A 17,129-nucleotide genomic window follows, 5' to 3' on the forward strand; every position below is an offset into this window, starting at 1 on the left:
ATCATTTTAATCTAAAATGCATCCATGGGCAGTGGCATGCACTTCATATTTGCGCAATATCACTGCCTACCCTAAAATTTTCGTATAACTCATAAAGGGGAAGGATTTTTCAATTTTATGCCATCTTCCTTCTTTATGCATATCCTGGTCTAAGAAACCCATTCAGAGAATCATTATTTATTTATTTATTTATTTATATCCTTACAGCTTACCAAAACGTACACTAAGTCGGTTACAGATGCACATTACAAACAATATTATTTATGTTAATTATGTCAAAGTAGTTAATTTATCTAAATATAATTTATGAACTTAGATTATATAAATATTATAAATTAGGTTGCACCTAATGTGAGTTGTTCAAAATGGCTTTTTAATTACTTAATATTATGTATTGTTCATCGTAAAAAATATCAGAAGATATCGCATTATTAAATACAGTTTCTAACCAATTACTTCCTAGTAGCTAGTCAGACTAGTGACCCAATTATAGGTCAAATGTACGTAATGTGCATACATTGCGAGATCGGACGGTTGGTTCGGATGTTCATCGGTAATGATGGCTTATAAATTATTCAATTCCTTGAATGGGCTTTCTAATTAAATCGTTCGTGGTATTGGTTGTCGTCAAAAATGTATTTCAAATAAATCTATTCATAATTAGAAATGATCAATTGATCAATTGATCATCATTCCGTGACACAATCACGGAATGATGATCAATCATCATTCCGTGATTGTGGGTCGCGTCATACCTTAAAATGTTATATCTATACAAAATATTACCTGAAGGACATCAGCAGCGTGTGTAGAATTGTGGTACGTATTAACAGCATGGTAATTGGTCTCTATAACAGTCAGCCAATGTAGTAGAGTCCTTTCATCGCACTCTAAAGTTGAGCACACATCAAACCTCCCTCCCATCAGTGTGAGCCCCAAGTGAGTTAGCGGTCTGCCACGAGTCAAGTCCTCTAGACGGAAGATCTCAAAGTCCCAATTAAGGGCAGTGTCTAAAATTTCCCGGAGTTGACCTGTGGTCTGTAATAAGCAAATTGTTTTTGATCAGAAGAATATAAATATTTCACATACTTAGAAACGATCCTCATTCACATACCTATTATTGACCTTGTTTGTTTGGTTGTTAGCGTGCTCATCTAAAGATGACGCGGTCACCGGTCGATTTTTGGGTCAGACCAAAATTTATAAAGTGTTGGGATTTCTCTTAAGAAATCTTCAGGATCAGCCCGCATTTAGGAAATTAAAATGTATAACGTTAAATACATTCCCTTGACTCTGTGATCACGATAAGCCGACGTCGATATTATGAAAAAATTATTAAAACACCTTGGCTAAAGCAGCTTTGAAGATGCCAGCTCTAAATCCCTCACACCAATGAGATGAACCATTAGTGAGATATTGAAAATGATTATAATTAAAATTAGATTAATTTTAATTTTCATAATATATCATGGAATTCCGCGAAATAAATCCAATATTTAAAGAAATTTAAAAGCGTGAAGATGTTGATACGGTAAAGAACGTTAGTAATTCTCTCAATTCATTTTTAAAATGAATTACCTAGTATTCGTTTTTAATGAATTGTTTAAAAGTAACTGTTGTTTTATTTTTAGATCGGTAATGACTAAGTTACCTATCTGTCTTCTTCGGTTCTATTTGTATTTTATTAAATTATTATTAGGTATTTAGTTTAATACCGTAGGTTGGTAGGTATCTACGAATATTTGGCAATGTTTAAATGCATTTTCGTAAAAGTAGGGAATTTATGTAATTAGTTTAATGTCGAAAACGATGACTTACCTTATGTTTCATATTGGTTCTATTCGCCTGAGATCTGACAACTGTAGAGTCATTACTGCTCCTTCTTGATGAGAGCACATTTGGAGCACCTTGCTGAAGAAGGAAATTACAGTTTAGATTGAAGAAACGTTAAGTATGAGACCCATTAAAACTTGTTTGAGTTTTACAAATAAATTTATGTTGGCTACAAATAAAAGTGGGTTTTATTTACGATCTATATGAACACTACATTATTAGTAAATAAACAGAACACCTAACTTCTACGGTAAATAACTTTACTAGTGTATGTAAATAATAATAATTCTATTGAAATAAAATGCTATGTATAATGTTTATGTCGCTACTGTTTAGTATAAAAGCTTAGTGTTAAAGATCATAGGAAAGTGTAAAGTTGCAACTTATAAGGAAAATTAGAGAGATGAGCAGTAGAAGTCATTTTGATTTTAGCGGATTTAGAATTTTGAAATTTTTAATTTGTGATGTAGGATTGTTTCCACATTTTTCCTAATTTGTATCTACCTATTTTGCTAAACATGAAAACAACAACTAAATCGCCAAAGACGTCGCAGGAAGCGCAATGCATCGCGAATTTATGGTCTGTTAGAAGTCTAATTCAAAAATAATTTATTTTAATAACTTTTGAAACATCAAGTCTACCTCTGATTTAAATACGGGATAGCCTTGCATTTGATGATAATCTCGCCAGATGAAAAGCAATAATACTTAAGTTGTGGTATCTTTGCCCAGAAACTATCTTTTTACTATTGTATTAAATGCAGCCATTGCGTGCCAACTGCCAGCGCACATGTCGAGGGACTTAAACACGTAAACGAACCGAAATGAATAAAAAACGTTCCATGCGAGTTGCACAGGTCACACAGACTGCCTGGGTCTAGGGCCATCTAGGGTCTTAATATTAAATATTACAAGTCAACTTTTATACAGAACGCCACCCTCAGCTTCAAGGTACTCTCAAAATAATAAGAAACTAAACTGAAGACACGTAGGTAGGTATATTAACTTAATCAAACTTTGAAGATTGGATTCGTATTTAAAACGCCATTCTGCTCAAAGTTGGCACGGAGTTAAATTAACCCTTAAGTTAAAATAAAATCAGAGATTTTAACGTGAAGATTTAAAGTGCGATCTTTGGATAGCAGGAGTTACAAGTTTCGCTGCGTACTTTGTTCATTATGCCGTCGAAGAAATTTTATAATAACCTAAGAGCTGGTAAGCGATTTATGCGGAAACGAACACAAACAATTACAATACGAGGTAATAATTAATATCCTGAAGTTATCAATTAGGCTAATTTAATCTTTTAATCGTTTTTACTCCCATCGTGGTGAATTTATCTTAATAACATTACGTATAATATTTTTATATCAACTTAGTCTTAGCGATGATGTAATTAACTACACATGTTATTGTATTTGGGTTTTCAACTATTGTAGTTGTTTTGAAAAACCTGGTCTTTAAAGATAATGGTAGGTACGTTATAATTATATACCTTGCTTTTTATGTTTTCATGAAAAATGTTGTATTTAATTTTATAAACCTTTAACAATATAATATTAATATAACAACATTAATTGCCAAAAATTACATCAAATATTCCAATTACACCAGTTGGACTATTGCAATATCTAACCTGTGTTTACCACTATGTTATCCTAAGGCTGAATGGAAAAGTGAACCTAAAAGCCTTCCAAGTATTTAAACCCCCCAAATTCTTAAAACTACGATTCATAAATCGTTTACCATCTCTTGGACTAAAATTTAATAATGTTCCGAAAATGCAGCCGAGCAGAAACTCTCCAAGGAATGAGTGGTATTTCACACGGTCGAGAATTTCGTGCGTCTTGATAACGGAGTGCGGATCGCATGCCAATTCTGTTCGATGATAAAGATGTGTACAGTTGATTGCATATCACTATGAGAACCGCACGGATCAAATGCAGTAAATAATTCGCGCTGAAAATGCGAATAACGTCAGGAGAAAAGCATTGTAGTAAAATCAAAGTCTAAACGGTTTTTAATTAAAAACACGACAGGGTGTCGGAAGCCAAGTTCGGACAAATCGATTTCGATGTTTCGATGTTTAGGTGACGCGTCCGAACAAATCAAGCTTTAGAGACACACTGGTTGGTTGTTACTTGCTGCCCAGTGGATCACAGAGAGTATAGCAATAACTTGTTTTTCGACAACTTTAGTCGGTAGTACATTTATTATTGGGTATTTGCAAGCGTAAAAGTTCAGTTAGCGTGACATGGCCTACATAACGATGAACCGTCGATGGGTATAAAGAGAGCGACGGGAAGCAAATGGAGGAAGCGTAAGGATCGAGTGGGGTAGCGTTCTTTGGGAAAGCTCCCAGTCCCGTAGTAGACTTACGCAGCCTCAAATGATGATGGTGATATTATTACCCATGGCGTGCGATGCGGTCGAATCATCTGGCTGAACTCATCGGAGTGTCGTTTTCAATGCTGAAAAATACTTAGTTTTCAGCCGTGCGGTTAACGGGGCCTGCGACCCGTTTAGTACTATGCGTTAAACTTTGTATTGATCTGGCGACAAACGACTTCGCGGCGAGTTGCGAAGATAGCACGGCGATGCTATCGAAACTTTATTTGACATCATATCGATGAAAATAATGATACCGCGGCACGCATTCGCATGTGGAAATAATCCTTACAATCTTATTAAAAGAAGAATGCCAAAGTGTTTTTGGTATTGCAAATTGCGAGTGAATAACATCTCAATGGTAAACTGGCATTATTTTTTCCATTTTGTTTTTTGGACTAAAATGTAGTCAAAGATATAATATTTTATTTTATTCGGTTCCAATCAGTTTGTTATGTCTAAGTGTTCAACCAAGCTATTGCCAATTGTTTAAACCAAGTATCAAAATGAATCCTTTTTTAATAGCAAACATAAGCTTGCAGCGCGAATCTTCGTCTGAAGGTGTGACCAAACAAGGCAATCAGAGAGAAAGTACTATAGGGACGTTCACAGTAGATGTTTGCTTTAATTTCAAACCTCCTACCATATAAATAAGGTTTGCGTTCAGTTGCTCCCGCTTTCCCAGGTTGAAGAGGATCATGGACAAATAAATAATAATGATTAACTTGTTAGTTTTTCTAGTACATTGCAACTGTACTACTACTATTTTTGTTAGTATTAATAAATAATTAAACTAATGTGGTATCTGGCATCTACTTGGTACTTATTTACTAAAATTTCAGTATTAATATAAGGTATCATATGCTTGTCTCGATTTTTTTTATTAAACGCTATATTTAGGCACACGTTAGAGTGTTTAAAGCCAAGATAAGCGCTGCTAAGTTATCAAAAAAATCTATATGGTCTGGTCTTTGGACGGTAGTTTACGCACATCCATCTTTTAAATTCCAATATCGACTGCAGTTTACATAATCGTTATCAAATATATAATAGTTCCATCATGCAAATTAATAACAATCAAAATGCCAAAACCATTACAATTCTAAGACTTTTTAAGTCCTCTTGCACAAATTCGCTAAATTTAGTTTTGAGAAATATTAGAATAACCGTCCTTTTTGTTAGCATTCCTAGAACTATTATTATCTATTACTAACTACATAATCATGACACACTTTTCAAGACTTACTGACGTAAAAATTAAGAGTTGTCAAAATTGTACGTCACAAATTCATTACAGATTATCAATGATAATAGATATAAAAGTATAACATGTAGCTGAAAGAGTTTTAAGCTTGTTTCAGAGCAATGATGGCTCCGGAGCATAGATATACGTATGGCGATGGCGATCTGCGAGCGATTTTTTTTTTTTTAAGGACGCGCTTTTCGTTATTCGCCTAGGGCTCCATGTATTCGCAGGCGCTGGGTTTGAAATATACGAATACCGTTTTTGAACAAGACTCGTGTGCGGGAAAAATTACTTTGAAACCAGCCAGCGTTTTGGTACGTAGTTCATGTAAACTTTTTTAAGAGAAATAAACTTTTTTTTTGCACTGAATAACTCACCGATAACAGAGCTCCAATAAGGTCAGTCGCAATAGGATCCTCGGCTCTCATCTTAGGGTCCTCTCGCATCTGAGGCGAGTAGAGTTCCGAAGTGCGCAGCATGTCGACAGCGCGCTCTATGCACGCCACAGTCGATGGGGGTGCACCCTCTGTCGCCGTTGATAAGAGCGATATCACCTAAGAAATAAATATAAAAAACTTATTAAAGATCTTAATCTAGACTTATGCTTTTCTTCATTGTGTGTTTCGTTCTAGTGTTGATGCGAGCTCATACCGCTAATCAGTGTCTACGCGACACTCGGGTGGCATGTCTTCGTCGGAAGACCAGAGAAAATAGAGAAATTATAAATTCTCAAATTGCCCTAGAATCGAACCCAGCAACTCCAACTTAAGACAACAGCGCTCATCGCTGCTCCATGCAATTTGGCAATAGCTTATATCAACAGAGGCTTCGGAGACGATGCTAGCGACTGATGCTCATCGTAGAAGTAGAATGTGTAGGAGGCGCCGATACCACTTAATACCACCGCTGTAAAATTCAATATAAAATTCAAAATGCATTTATTTTAAGTAGTCCTAGTTTATAAGCACTTTTGATACGTCAAGTCAGTCTGTCTGAAGTGACTCTACCACGGTTCGGAAGGCAGATTGTAGCGAGAAGAGCCGGCAAGAAACTCAGCAGATCGCTCTTTTAAAACATCATTTTACAGTTACATTTTACAATCTCTAGAACTTGAAGCAGCCTTGTCGTTAAGAAACTCTTCAATCGTGAAGTAACCAGTATTAATTAAATGTGTTTTAATACATTGTTTATAATGACGATATTTCTAAAGTTATCCCTAATAACATATAAAAAAATTTAGCTTTATATTTTAACAAATTTAAGGTACTATTTTATACACCTTTACTACCTGTTACCTGTCCAAGTAAGCACAACCCAAACTATCTATACTCCCTGGTCGTTCTTACCTGTATAAAGGACACACACACAGAAGAACTTTCAGCTTTTATTAAATAACGAAGGTCTGGCCGTCCTGGGCTTTTAGGCTATTAAACTTAGGTAAAGGTAGATCTAATATCACTTTCAGAATCATTTTATGAGAGCATATAACCATCCCGACATTTGATTTCTGGCCTTTGCTGAGACGATATGCAGATCTCACTAATTTATGTACGTTTGTAGTAAGTCAATTTATGTTGTCCGAGCGTGTCGGACGTCAAAGTGCATGGGACCGCAATCCTTTAGCGCCTAATATGGGATGCAGATGGCTTTACTGGGTTTTAGGACGTTTTGCTTCTTACTTAGTATTTCACACTTATCCGTTCGTAGGCTGCATAGTATACCGACTGTTAGGTCTCCAGAAAGGATGCGAGTTTTTGTCAAGATCTTTTTCTGCCAAACCGCAGTGAGCATATTATCAATATTAAAGTTCGTGCTACGAAGGGGACACGTTCAGCCTTTAGTCTCAGTTATTAACACTTCTTTTCTACAACTAGTAGTTATTATTATTATTTTTACCTATACTTAGAGAAATTATAAATTTTATAAATTTAAAATTCATTTAAAAATGCAATGCGACTCTCTAGCAATCGCGGCCTGAGCACTTTATCCATTATTGTAATAATGGCAGGTATTGAGATAAAAATCATAATTTTATTTCCCAGTGTTACAACTAGGTACCTTGGTGATAGGCGCTTCCAACGGTAGTCCCTGTAGTTTAGCCAACGATGTTCTGCGTAGACCGTCCGAGGCAACCGAGCGAACGTCGAGCGAGCCTCGCCGTATCGAATGCAGAGAGCCTCGCGCTCGCTCGCTCTCAACCGAATTAGTTGGCTCGCACACGAATACCACATGTGAGGTGTTCCTGTAAGGAAATCCAATTTTTTAATTGTATTAATTGACGGACCAAGCAGGTGCCCCTCCGGATGGCAACGGGTAAACCATCTATCTATATATATAAAAGAGAAAGTGTGTGGGTATGTTCCGTATAGGCTCCGAAACGGCTGGACCGATTTCTATGAAACTTTCAGGGAATCTCCGGATTCACCTGGCGAGTAATTCTATAAAGTTTGGTGACAATCGGAGCACTCCTATTTTTGAACTGTCAAACTGTCAAATACAGCTTTTATTTACTATGATGATATTCTATTGTTGGGTGTACATGTGTGTAGATAATGATCTTCACCCGCTCGAAAAGAGAATAGAAGAGAATGAATACGGAGAGAAATAAATGATTTAATATATTATGAGACTTAAATTAAAAAAAAAAATGATGTAAGTTTATTGTTTATATAAAATAAAGCAAAATCTAGCCCGGCGAAGCGGGCTGGGTACGCTAGTGTCTTATAAAAAGAGCAACACCTCGCAGGCCATGCAGGGAACACGTCTATAAAGTCATCAACCTGTGGCGAAGGTGTTAGGCCTCATGTGCCTGCAATTACACCGGCAACCACGATGTTCAGATCGGAATACTGCAATACTGTTTGGCGGCAGTACTTCCGACGACTTGTGAAGAGCTCTGTCACAAAAACCTACTAATATTGTTAATTGAAAATTTTCTTTGTTTATATTTTATGATCAATGCCTGTCTGAAACCATCCTGATTGGAGTTGGCGTAGAGATAGAATGCATTCATTCATTGCATGCATGATAGATTGATGTAAATTATACTTTGGAATATGGGTGTGTTTTGTCGCTGTGTAAGGTTGAACGCGATTAAAATGGTAAAGAAAATGTTTCAAAAGACTACAAACTAAAACCGAGAGACTTTTACTTTTGAGACTTTTGAGATTTATGAATATAACTGAAACAAGTCTCTCTCGGTTCCGAAACAACTTTTGTTTTGACGACCGATTGGCGCAGTGGGCAGCGACCATGCTTTCTGAATCAAAGGACATGAATATTTTTCAGTGTCTGGGTGTTTATATGCATAGTATAAGTATTTATGTAAATTATTCATAAAAATATAGATCAGGCAACTTAGTACCCATAACACAAGCTACGCTTACTTTGCGGCTAGATGACGATGTGTGTATTGTCGTAGTATATTTTTTACCTATTTTATTACATTATTAAAAAAAAAAAGGATAGTAAAACTTTGTTTCTAACTCTTTAATTCTATAAAGTAATACAATACATCGCTGTTGTATCTTATGAACTTGCAAGCAAGAAAATTTGCAATAAAAATCAGACTTAAATATGGTTTAAACTTGCCTGCCTAAAGCAATCGCAGAACCGCGGCATGGCAATAACACTGAGTCGGGAGCGGCACGTCTTCGAAGCATAACCGGTGCCTCCCAATCTCGAACTCCGCTTGCTGCTAAACGGAGTGCTTCCCCGCTGAGCTGTTCTGTCAAAGGTCGCGGACCATCTTCTGGCCTCCATCCCACTACCCGGCACCACGATTTGTTTGTAAGCTATAGAAAATATTAAAAGTAAAGTTTTTTTTTTAATAATAATAATAGACACCGAGTGATTCTGAGCTCATTTCCATTCTCAGAGTGTGATGGAGCGATGGAGAGAGTATCTTTACGTTATCAAATCAGGAATGAGGAAATCCCTAAAATAACCAGATAGTCCGACAAAGCTCAACGACTTGCGAAGCTAAAGTGGCAATGGGCAAGGCACATAGCTTGGAGAACCGATAGATGTTGGGATCCCAACGCTGGAATAGCGATCTCGCACCAGTAAAAGCATCGTTGATAGACATCCATCAAATTGGACAGATGCCATCAATCGAAGCGCAGGGAGGAATCGAAGGACCCAAGAGGCACAAGACCATGGGTTTTGGAACTCCCTACAATAGACCTATGTCCAGCAGTCGATGTCTATTGGTTGATATGATGATGATGAACAATTGATGCCGATGGACCACCTGATGTTAGATAGAAAACCATCATCTATTAACAAAGCAATACTTCGCAGGGCATGCAAGGCACTTAACCTGCACAGTGCCGCCCTGTGTCGATCAACCTCAAGAGTAGGTGTAGGAAACCACACCCCACAGACTGGCACACTGCAATGCTTGAGTTTATATCATCATAATTATACCCTTTTCTCTCGCATTTCACACATCACATTAATATCAACCAGCTTACTATAGGGCACGGGTCTTCTCTCAGAATGAGAAGGGTTTAGGCGGACGTCTACCGCTTCCGCCATGTGGACTTCACTCGCCTTTGGGGATATTATGGAAAGCTTTCAGGCATGCAGGTTTTCTCACGATGCGATGTTTTCCTTCTCCGTTAATGAAAGCTTAGTTAAAACACACAGGCAACTCCAAAAAGTTAGAGATGACTGCCAAGATTCAAAAACGGTCGTTCCAAAAAGGATGCTGTTATTCTAAGTACTAGGTCAATGTATCTTCGAGGCTCTTACGGTTAAAATTCAAAATTCAAAAATGTGTTATTCATGTAGACCTATCACAGGCCCTTATGAAGACTTCATACGTTTATGTTACCATTATTTTGAGGTAAGTGTTATCAACAGAACCACCAACTCACCTAGATTCGTTGACTAAAAAGTAAAGCTACGAGTAATCCCGTTGTTGGCAGGGAATCGCTTTTTGAGAAGGATTTGGAATGTTGAGTGAATAAATGATTAATTTTATGAATGATTATATAATTGATCTGAATGAATTATTGATTGAATGAGTGATATAGTGATGATGGCGTTAGAATAGGCAAGTATTACAAACTTGAAACTAACAAGTATCCGCTGCTGGTCGTCTGTGACCGCGACGAGGTCCCTGCAGCGGTCGGTGGCGGCGGAGAGAGCCGCAACCGCACCGACTTGTGCCCTTGCGGTTGCGGCTGCCGAGCGTGCTTGCAACATTTCTGCACACCACGCCGTCGCGCCCAGTGTTTCTACCATAACCTGCAATCAAACAATATTATAATTTTCAAAAATAGAAACTACCTATAAGGCAATGAAGAATATAGGCTGTCTTTCCTAAATCTATTGTTAACTGGCACGGGTTATAACGGGAAAAAATAAAATGTTAAAATAAAAGTGTTAGCAGATTATATCATTTTGACTAAGGCAGTGACACAAAAGGTTCGAAGAAATAAAATAGGAAAAGAGGACGTCTAAGAAGAAAGAAGGAAGGTACGGCCCTTACCCCATCTCATTGTGGGAGGAGACCCGTGCCCTTTAGTGGATTAGTAATGGGTTGATATGATGATGATAATGATTGAGAAGGTAGAAGTTTGGGGTACCAAGACAGTTTCCATGAGACGTAGACGGGCTTGCGACAAAAAACTTTGGCGAGACTTGGGTGAAGCCTACGCCGTAGAGGCGATTGCAACTTAAAACTATTTGCATTTTAATTTCTATAAGATGAGTACTTTATTTTTAATTCTTATTTCTCGAAGTTATATTTTTTTTGGCACGTTAGGGAAAAATGGTGAGAGTAAATTTTTACTATGCGCGCGCACACCGTCACAAAAAACCGACACCATGAAGATAGCTATAGTTAACATTTTAGTTTCTCTAAAAAAGGCTTGACAGTTAGTTGCCTTTCAATAATTCAAACAATACCTTTTTTCTATTGTAAGTGTAGTTTTTTGTACAAACGTAGAATAAGGCTTAAAAGATTTTTATCTTGTTACGCCAAAGAAGTATAACTTCTAACGCGTGTACAAAAGTACACACACGTTAATGTATTATAAAACCGTAAAGCATTTATTTTGGTCGATAGAATTGGAGCTTTAAATCGTTTCACGTACAACGCAACATATTATACCCGTAGTAATGTAGGTAACATTGCTACGGGTATATTATGGCTGTCGGCATACCATTAATAGAGCAATCCCTTTTACAGCCAATAAAGGCTTGTCCAATGGCCTCGGGCACTGAAAGCAAAAAGGTCTTTCACCCTTTGGCATTGCAATATTATTTATTTGTTTTATTTGCTATATTAATTATTGCAAAATGATTTGGTTTTTTTATTTAAATGAAAAAACTATCTTTGAATAAATAAAATATTTGATGTTAAAAAGAGCAACAGCTGAGTTCTTTGCAGGCTTCTACTGACTAGTAGAATCTGCTTTCCGAAACGTGGTATAAACGTGGAGCAAAAATTGAAACTTACTTTGAACGTACTCCATTAGTAAATAGCTTATTTACTTTTATTGTTCCTAGCATAAGTTCAAAAAACAACAGAGTTCTAGATGAAATTGCATGATTCTAACTTATTCTATAGCGGGACGGTCCACTAAACATATAATTAACTTGAGTTAAAATTGATAAAACGTAGCCCAGATATAGTAGTAGTATAGAGGAAATGCTTGTATGAAACAACATATAAAGTCAGTTAGAATATGTTACGCTAAATGACAAAAATGAAAACTTAAAAAAAAGTCCGTATGCCATCCCTAAAAAATATGTACCTATTTCTACTTCCACATTTTTTTTACCCTAATATAGGAACTTATATGTGTGTGCCTCGTTGGTCTTCTTCCGCATCAAGATATTCTGTGTGTAATTCGGGCGATACATTGTAAGGTTTTGGATTTATCATTCCCTGGAGCACGTTCAGCCCTCTTGGTTTTGATTCTTATCACTGACTTAATATGTCGATCATTTAGTGATAGTGGCGTGGAAGCTTAACTCTACAATTTCGTCCTGGAGCTACCAGTGACGTTCAAAGAGCATGAGCATTTTTCGGAAATTAAACTTAAACCTTTTGGAAGTTTATTAATATTTATGAAAGAAATTATGAGTAAGAATTATTTGAAAGAAGTTAAAATATAAAAGTTTGAAATAAATAGCTTCAGAGAAATATTTAAAACGAAAATAAACAACTTGGTTGTAGAGTTTCAGTAAGTTTAGATCTTATTAAAAGATATGTAAAGCAAAAGGAAAGAGAACTGATAATGAAAGGCCTATTTTTATTTTATATATGAGTGAAAAATATAGTCATTCCCAGTTTTCATAAATTACAAAAAAAGACACGCGGAGAGTGTCAATCAAGTTCCAGCCAAGAAAGGAACTGGCAACGCAGCTACCGTCTTATATAACACAAATCATTTAGAGCCACTTTTGCTCACTAAAAACTATTTATCACAAATAACTGAAATTTGAAAATAGAATTTAAAAAAAAATTAATTATATAATTTAGAATCTCATACATAAAAATCGAATCATTTTCCTTTTCCTATGCACCCAGAAGTACAACCGCCCGCAAAATAATTGAAAAATAATTTCTAGTAGTCTTAACTACCTATCAGCGTACCGATTTCCTGAGTCATTTATACACATAAACAAAATACATTAAACTAGAATCCCAAATTCCATAAATACAGCTAGACTGTTATTGAGATATAAACGGCTAAAAATCGATAAAATTTGCTACTAGCTGATACCTGTTACTTTGTTTACGTGTATTAAGGTTTTTTCCCGGGATAAAAAGTAGCCTTTGTGCTATTACACAACCAAATTTCAGCCAAATCGGTTCAATCGTTGCGACGTGATTGAGTAGAAAACGTAAAAACTTTCGCCTCTATAATGTTCTACTTTCTGCCCGCGACTTCGTCTGCGTGGACTTCAGAATTGGGTCTAAAGCTTCCAGAATCGAACTTTACTATTTTTTTTTATTTTTTATTTATGTTTGATAGACAACTATCATGTAATGCAATGATGCAGTCTAAGTTGAGGCGCGCTTGCCTAGAAAATGCCTATTCACTCTTGCTTTGAAAGCATTCAAGTTGTATGTATCAGGAAACACCGAAGCCGGAAGAGCGTTCCAAACTCTAACAGTCCGTATCAGAAACGTAGATGAAAAGCGCTTCGTGCGACAAGATTATGAAGTTCCTGAGCACAGTTATGTATTTGATATCCATGGAAAAGTACGAAGCGCTTCGCTTCCTCGTGTAACACCTCAAATATCTGGAATAAATTTCTTGTTTTCGTATTCTCTGCCATCTATATTATGGGTATTTTAATTTCCAACAACGAGTAACGATCTCACTGTGTACTGCGTGTGTGTTTACTGGGACTGGCATGCCCTCGAATATAAAAGGCACTAAAAAATAAGGATAAAAAAATCGAGAGTCAATAGAGATAGAAAATAAAATAAAATAAAGCTTTGTTAAAAAATTAAAAACAATTTTTTTAGTCAAAATGAATAATCTATAAACAAATTTTCTTTGGCATTAGATTTGTGCGAAATAAAACGTTTACATCCTGGAGGCTCTCATCAAAAAGTTATTATTTATCTCGTAAAACTTCTGACGCAAAACAAGTACATTTCGGCCTTTCGAAACGCACATAAAATGGCGATAAACGGATACGAATTTAAAGATCTGCCTGTCGGACGTTCCATTTCCTATCCCCAATAATTGCGCTTTCGACATTTATTCGATTTTGACCCAGCCGAATCGAAAAGGTACAAATGCGCATGTGATTACAATTTTATATGTTGGATTGTATTGAAATACAATAAGCTTTTTTTCATGTCCCTACAAGAGCCAATGACAGCTATCTCACCTGATGGTAAGTGGTGATGCAGTTCAGGATGGTAGCGGGCTAACCTATTTCTGATTAGATCTATATTATTCTTTTATTTATATATTTACATAAATTTGATTTTTAAATAACTGGTCTTAGGTACAAAGTCGGAACATAAAGTCATCCTTAGCGAGAACAAACGGTTCCACGATAGGCTTCTGGAATGAAGAAACATACAACAATTACATATATAGTTCCTCAACCTAACTAATATTATAAATGCGAAAGATTGTTTGTTTCTTTGCACTTACTTCACGGTCTAACTGCTTAAATAAAATAAAAAAAAATAGTTTTGTTTCATATATAAAAATTGAGAGATTAAAATAAAATGAATATAAAAGACACTCAGATTTCAAAATAAATAAATAAGCGATAACAAAACAATAACTAATAAAAATTAAAAATTAAAGATTAAAATTAGAATACATAAAATTACAATTAAAATTCAATTATTTTATATTATCTCAGGTTCGGAATCTGGTGCACTTTTTGCCAATGTTTAAAAAAAACGTTGTCAAGGGATGCCTGAGCGACGATTGTAATGAGCTTATTATTGATATTTTGGACGGTTTCCCAGAAACTCGCAATTCTTTTACGAAGCAAAGCGTAGAAGCCTTGCTTAGTTACTTAGTTGAAAGGACTGATCGTAAAATAGGCTACTTTTTATACAAGGTACCAACAGGTTCCCAGGGATTTAGAAAAACCGTTATAAAAGCGAATAAAGAATGCGAGAAAAATGCAACGAGCGGTGTTATTTATATTTTTTTAAAAGTGTTTTGCTATTTTTCTTTTATAATTTACATTGTTGAAAATTTAAACAAAAAAAGTATATAAATATATGTTATTAGTTTTTTTTACTTTATGTATGCACTAACGCTGCCTCATGGCAGTTTGCATGCGTAAACTTGCAGTCTGCTAATGTAGCAGGCTTGATGGGTCAAAAGGTGGACATAGAATCTCCACTATGTTTGAGGTTATTATGTTGAAAAATAAGGTTTTATAACGAAGTCAACAATAAAAATTCTTTTATTAAACTTTTAAAAAGAAAATAGGTTTCTCTATCAACATTTTGCGACAATCGTGTTATAAGTAACGCTATTGTGATAAATTTATTGGCTATTGCCTTCTCGATTCCCTTGCGTATTCTCTCTGACGCCGCCTCGTTTTTTCTTTATTTACTTGATGGTGAGGAAATTGAAATTGCTGTTTGATGTAATAAAGTCTGTCTAACTTTATAATAAAACAGAGAGCTTTGTGTATGCTTTATTTATTATAGATTGGCTGTAATACTTATAATAATATTAATTAAGTATTCTTAAGTATGTATGTATGTATACCCTTCTTTAGTATCGATTTTGAGATGCCTCACTATAGGTATGACCCGGAGTCAGTTCTTGAGCATTGCTCTACAGGGATCGAACGATTATCACTGACAAGTATATTACATCTAATATACCTGATATGGTTATAATCGATCGATCAGTGCGCCGTAAAATCATTGTTGACTTTACTATGCAACATGATGATAATTTGGTGAAAGCTGAAAAGGAAAGAGGGTCAAAATACTTGGACCTTAATCTTGAGATTACGGCCATGTAATGAATGGCCTGTTTCAGTCAATGGTCTTCTCGCAAAAGCTTCGACCAACATCTACAAGAGCTTTCGCTTGGTTGTTGGATCAAGGGTCGTATACATAAGGCAGTTATTCGTGAAACGGAACGCATTGTGAGGAGGATTTTCATTGTGGAGCCCTGACCGCCGGTCCCAAGCAGGGTACTCAAAAGTCCCGCAAGCGGAGGAGTGGTTTTTTTTTTAATAATTTTTTAAGTGCTTTTTGGCTGTTTGTTTGTAGCCGCATTTCACAGAATATTTTTTTTTTCTTGGGTTTTTTTTTAAATTCTTTTTTAGAGATATAGTTGATGTTAAGTGGCAAACCAGTGCCTATAAATAAGGAAACACTAAGCAGGGCATGCAAAGAACTCGTCCTGCAACATACCACCATGTGGCCACCAATCTGAGGTGTAGGTATTTAGCCTCATTTGTCGGTATTACACCGACAGCCACTTCCTTCAGACCGAAACACAGCGTTGCTAAAATTTTGCTTAGCGGTAGAAATAAGCGTGGAGGTAACAGGGTTTTTGACCAGGGTATGCATAAAGGAAGATTGCATAAAATCTTTCCCCTTTATGAGTCATACAAAACAATTTAGGGTAGACGGTGCTTTTATGCATGTTGAAGTGCACAACACTGGGCAGTAGTACTGCCCCGGACGAGCTCTTTCACAAAAAGCTCTACTACTAACCAATAAAGAACTATTAAAATACTAAAAGTACAATATTGTAATACCAACTCCGTATTCCGATCTCTTTAGTCTTTCATTCATTTTCTAAGGTACCTAAATAATAATCTATATCGTTATAGTAAATATTTAAGATTTTTTTTCAGACCGATACTTGATACTAGTGGATAGAGGGACGCACAGACGTGACTTGCTTACACATGAAGTAGTATTAATAAATATAAATATAAATAAAAATACTACGACAATACACACACCCATCTAGCCCCAGTAAGCGTAGCTTGTGTTATGGATACTAAGATGACATGAATAATTTTATGAATAATATACAGGTAAACACCCAGTCACTGAAAACAACACATTCATGTTCATCACAGAAACATTTTTCAGTTGTGGGAATCGAACCCACGGCCTTGGACTCAGAAAGCAGGGTCGCTGCTCACTGCGCCAATCGGCCGTAAAATAAGTATTAATTTA

At 36.0% G+C, this 17,129-nt stretch overlaps 1 protein-coding gene across 3 annotated transcripts in view; it reads right to left on the minus strand.

Annotated features, from left to right (window-relative positions):
• Positions 1–17,129, minus strand: part of LOC120633005 (high affinity cAMP-specific and IBMX-insensitive 3',5'-cyclic phosphodiesterase 8) — a 260,512-nt gene that overhangs the window by 4,635 nt on the left and 238,748 nt on the right. For all 3 annotated transcript variants that reach the window (XM_039903026.1, XM_039903027.1, XM_039903028.1), the window contains 6 exons: positions 10,553–10,720; positions 9,059–9,261; positions 7,526–7,709; positions 5,845–6,021; positions 1,819–1,911; positions 787–1,038 (listed from right to left, as the gene is read on the minus strand). In XM_039903026.1, the coding sequence (XP_039758960.1) occupies positions 787–1,038; positions 1,819–1,911; positions 5,845–6,021; positions 7,526–7,709; positions 9,059–9,261; positions 10,553–10,720 (1,077 nt within the window). The remainder of the gene's footprint in view (positions 1–786; positions 1,039–1,818; positions 1,912–5,844; positions 6,022–7,525; positions 7,710–9,058; positions 9,262–10,552; positions 10,721–17,129) is intronic.

The sequence above is a fragment of the Pararge aegeria genome, chromosome 21 (assembly GCF_905163445.1).
Source record: "Pararge aegeria chromosome 21, ilParAegt1.1, whole genome shotgun sequence".
In the NCBI taxonomy this organism is placed as follows: Eukaryota; Metazoa; Arthropoda; class Insecta; order Lepidoptera; family Nymphalidae; genus Pararge; species Pararge aegeria.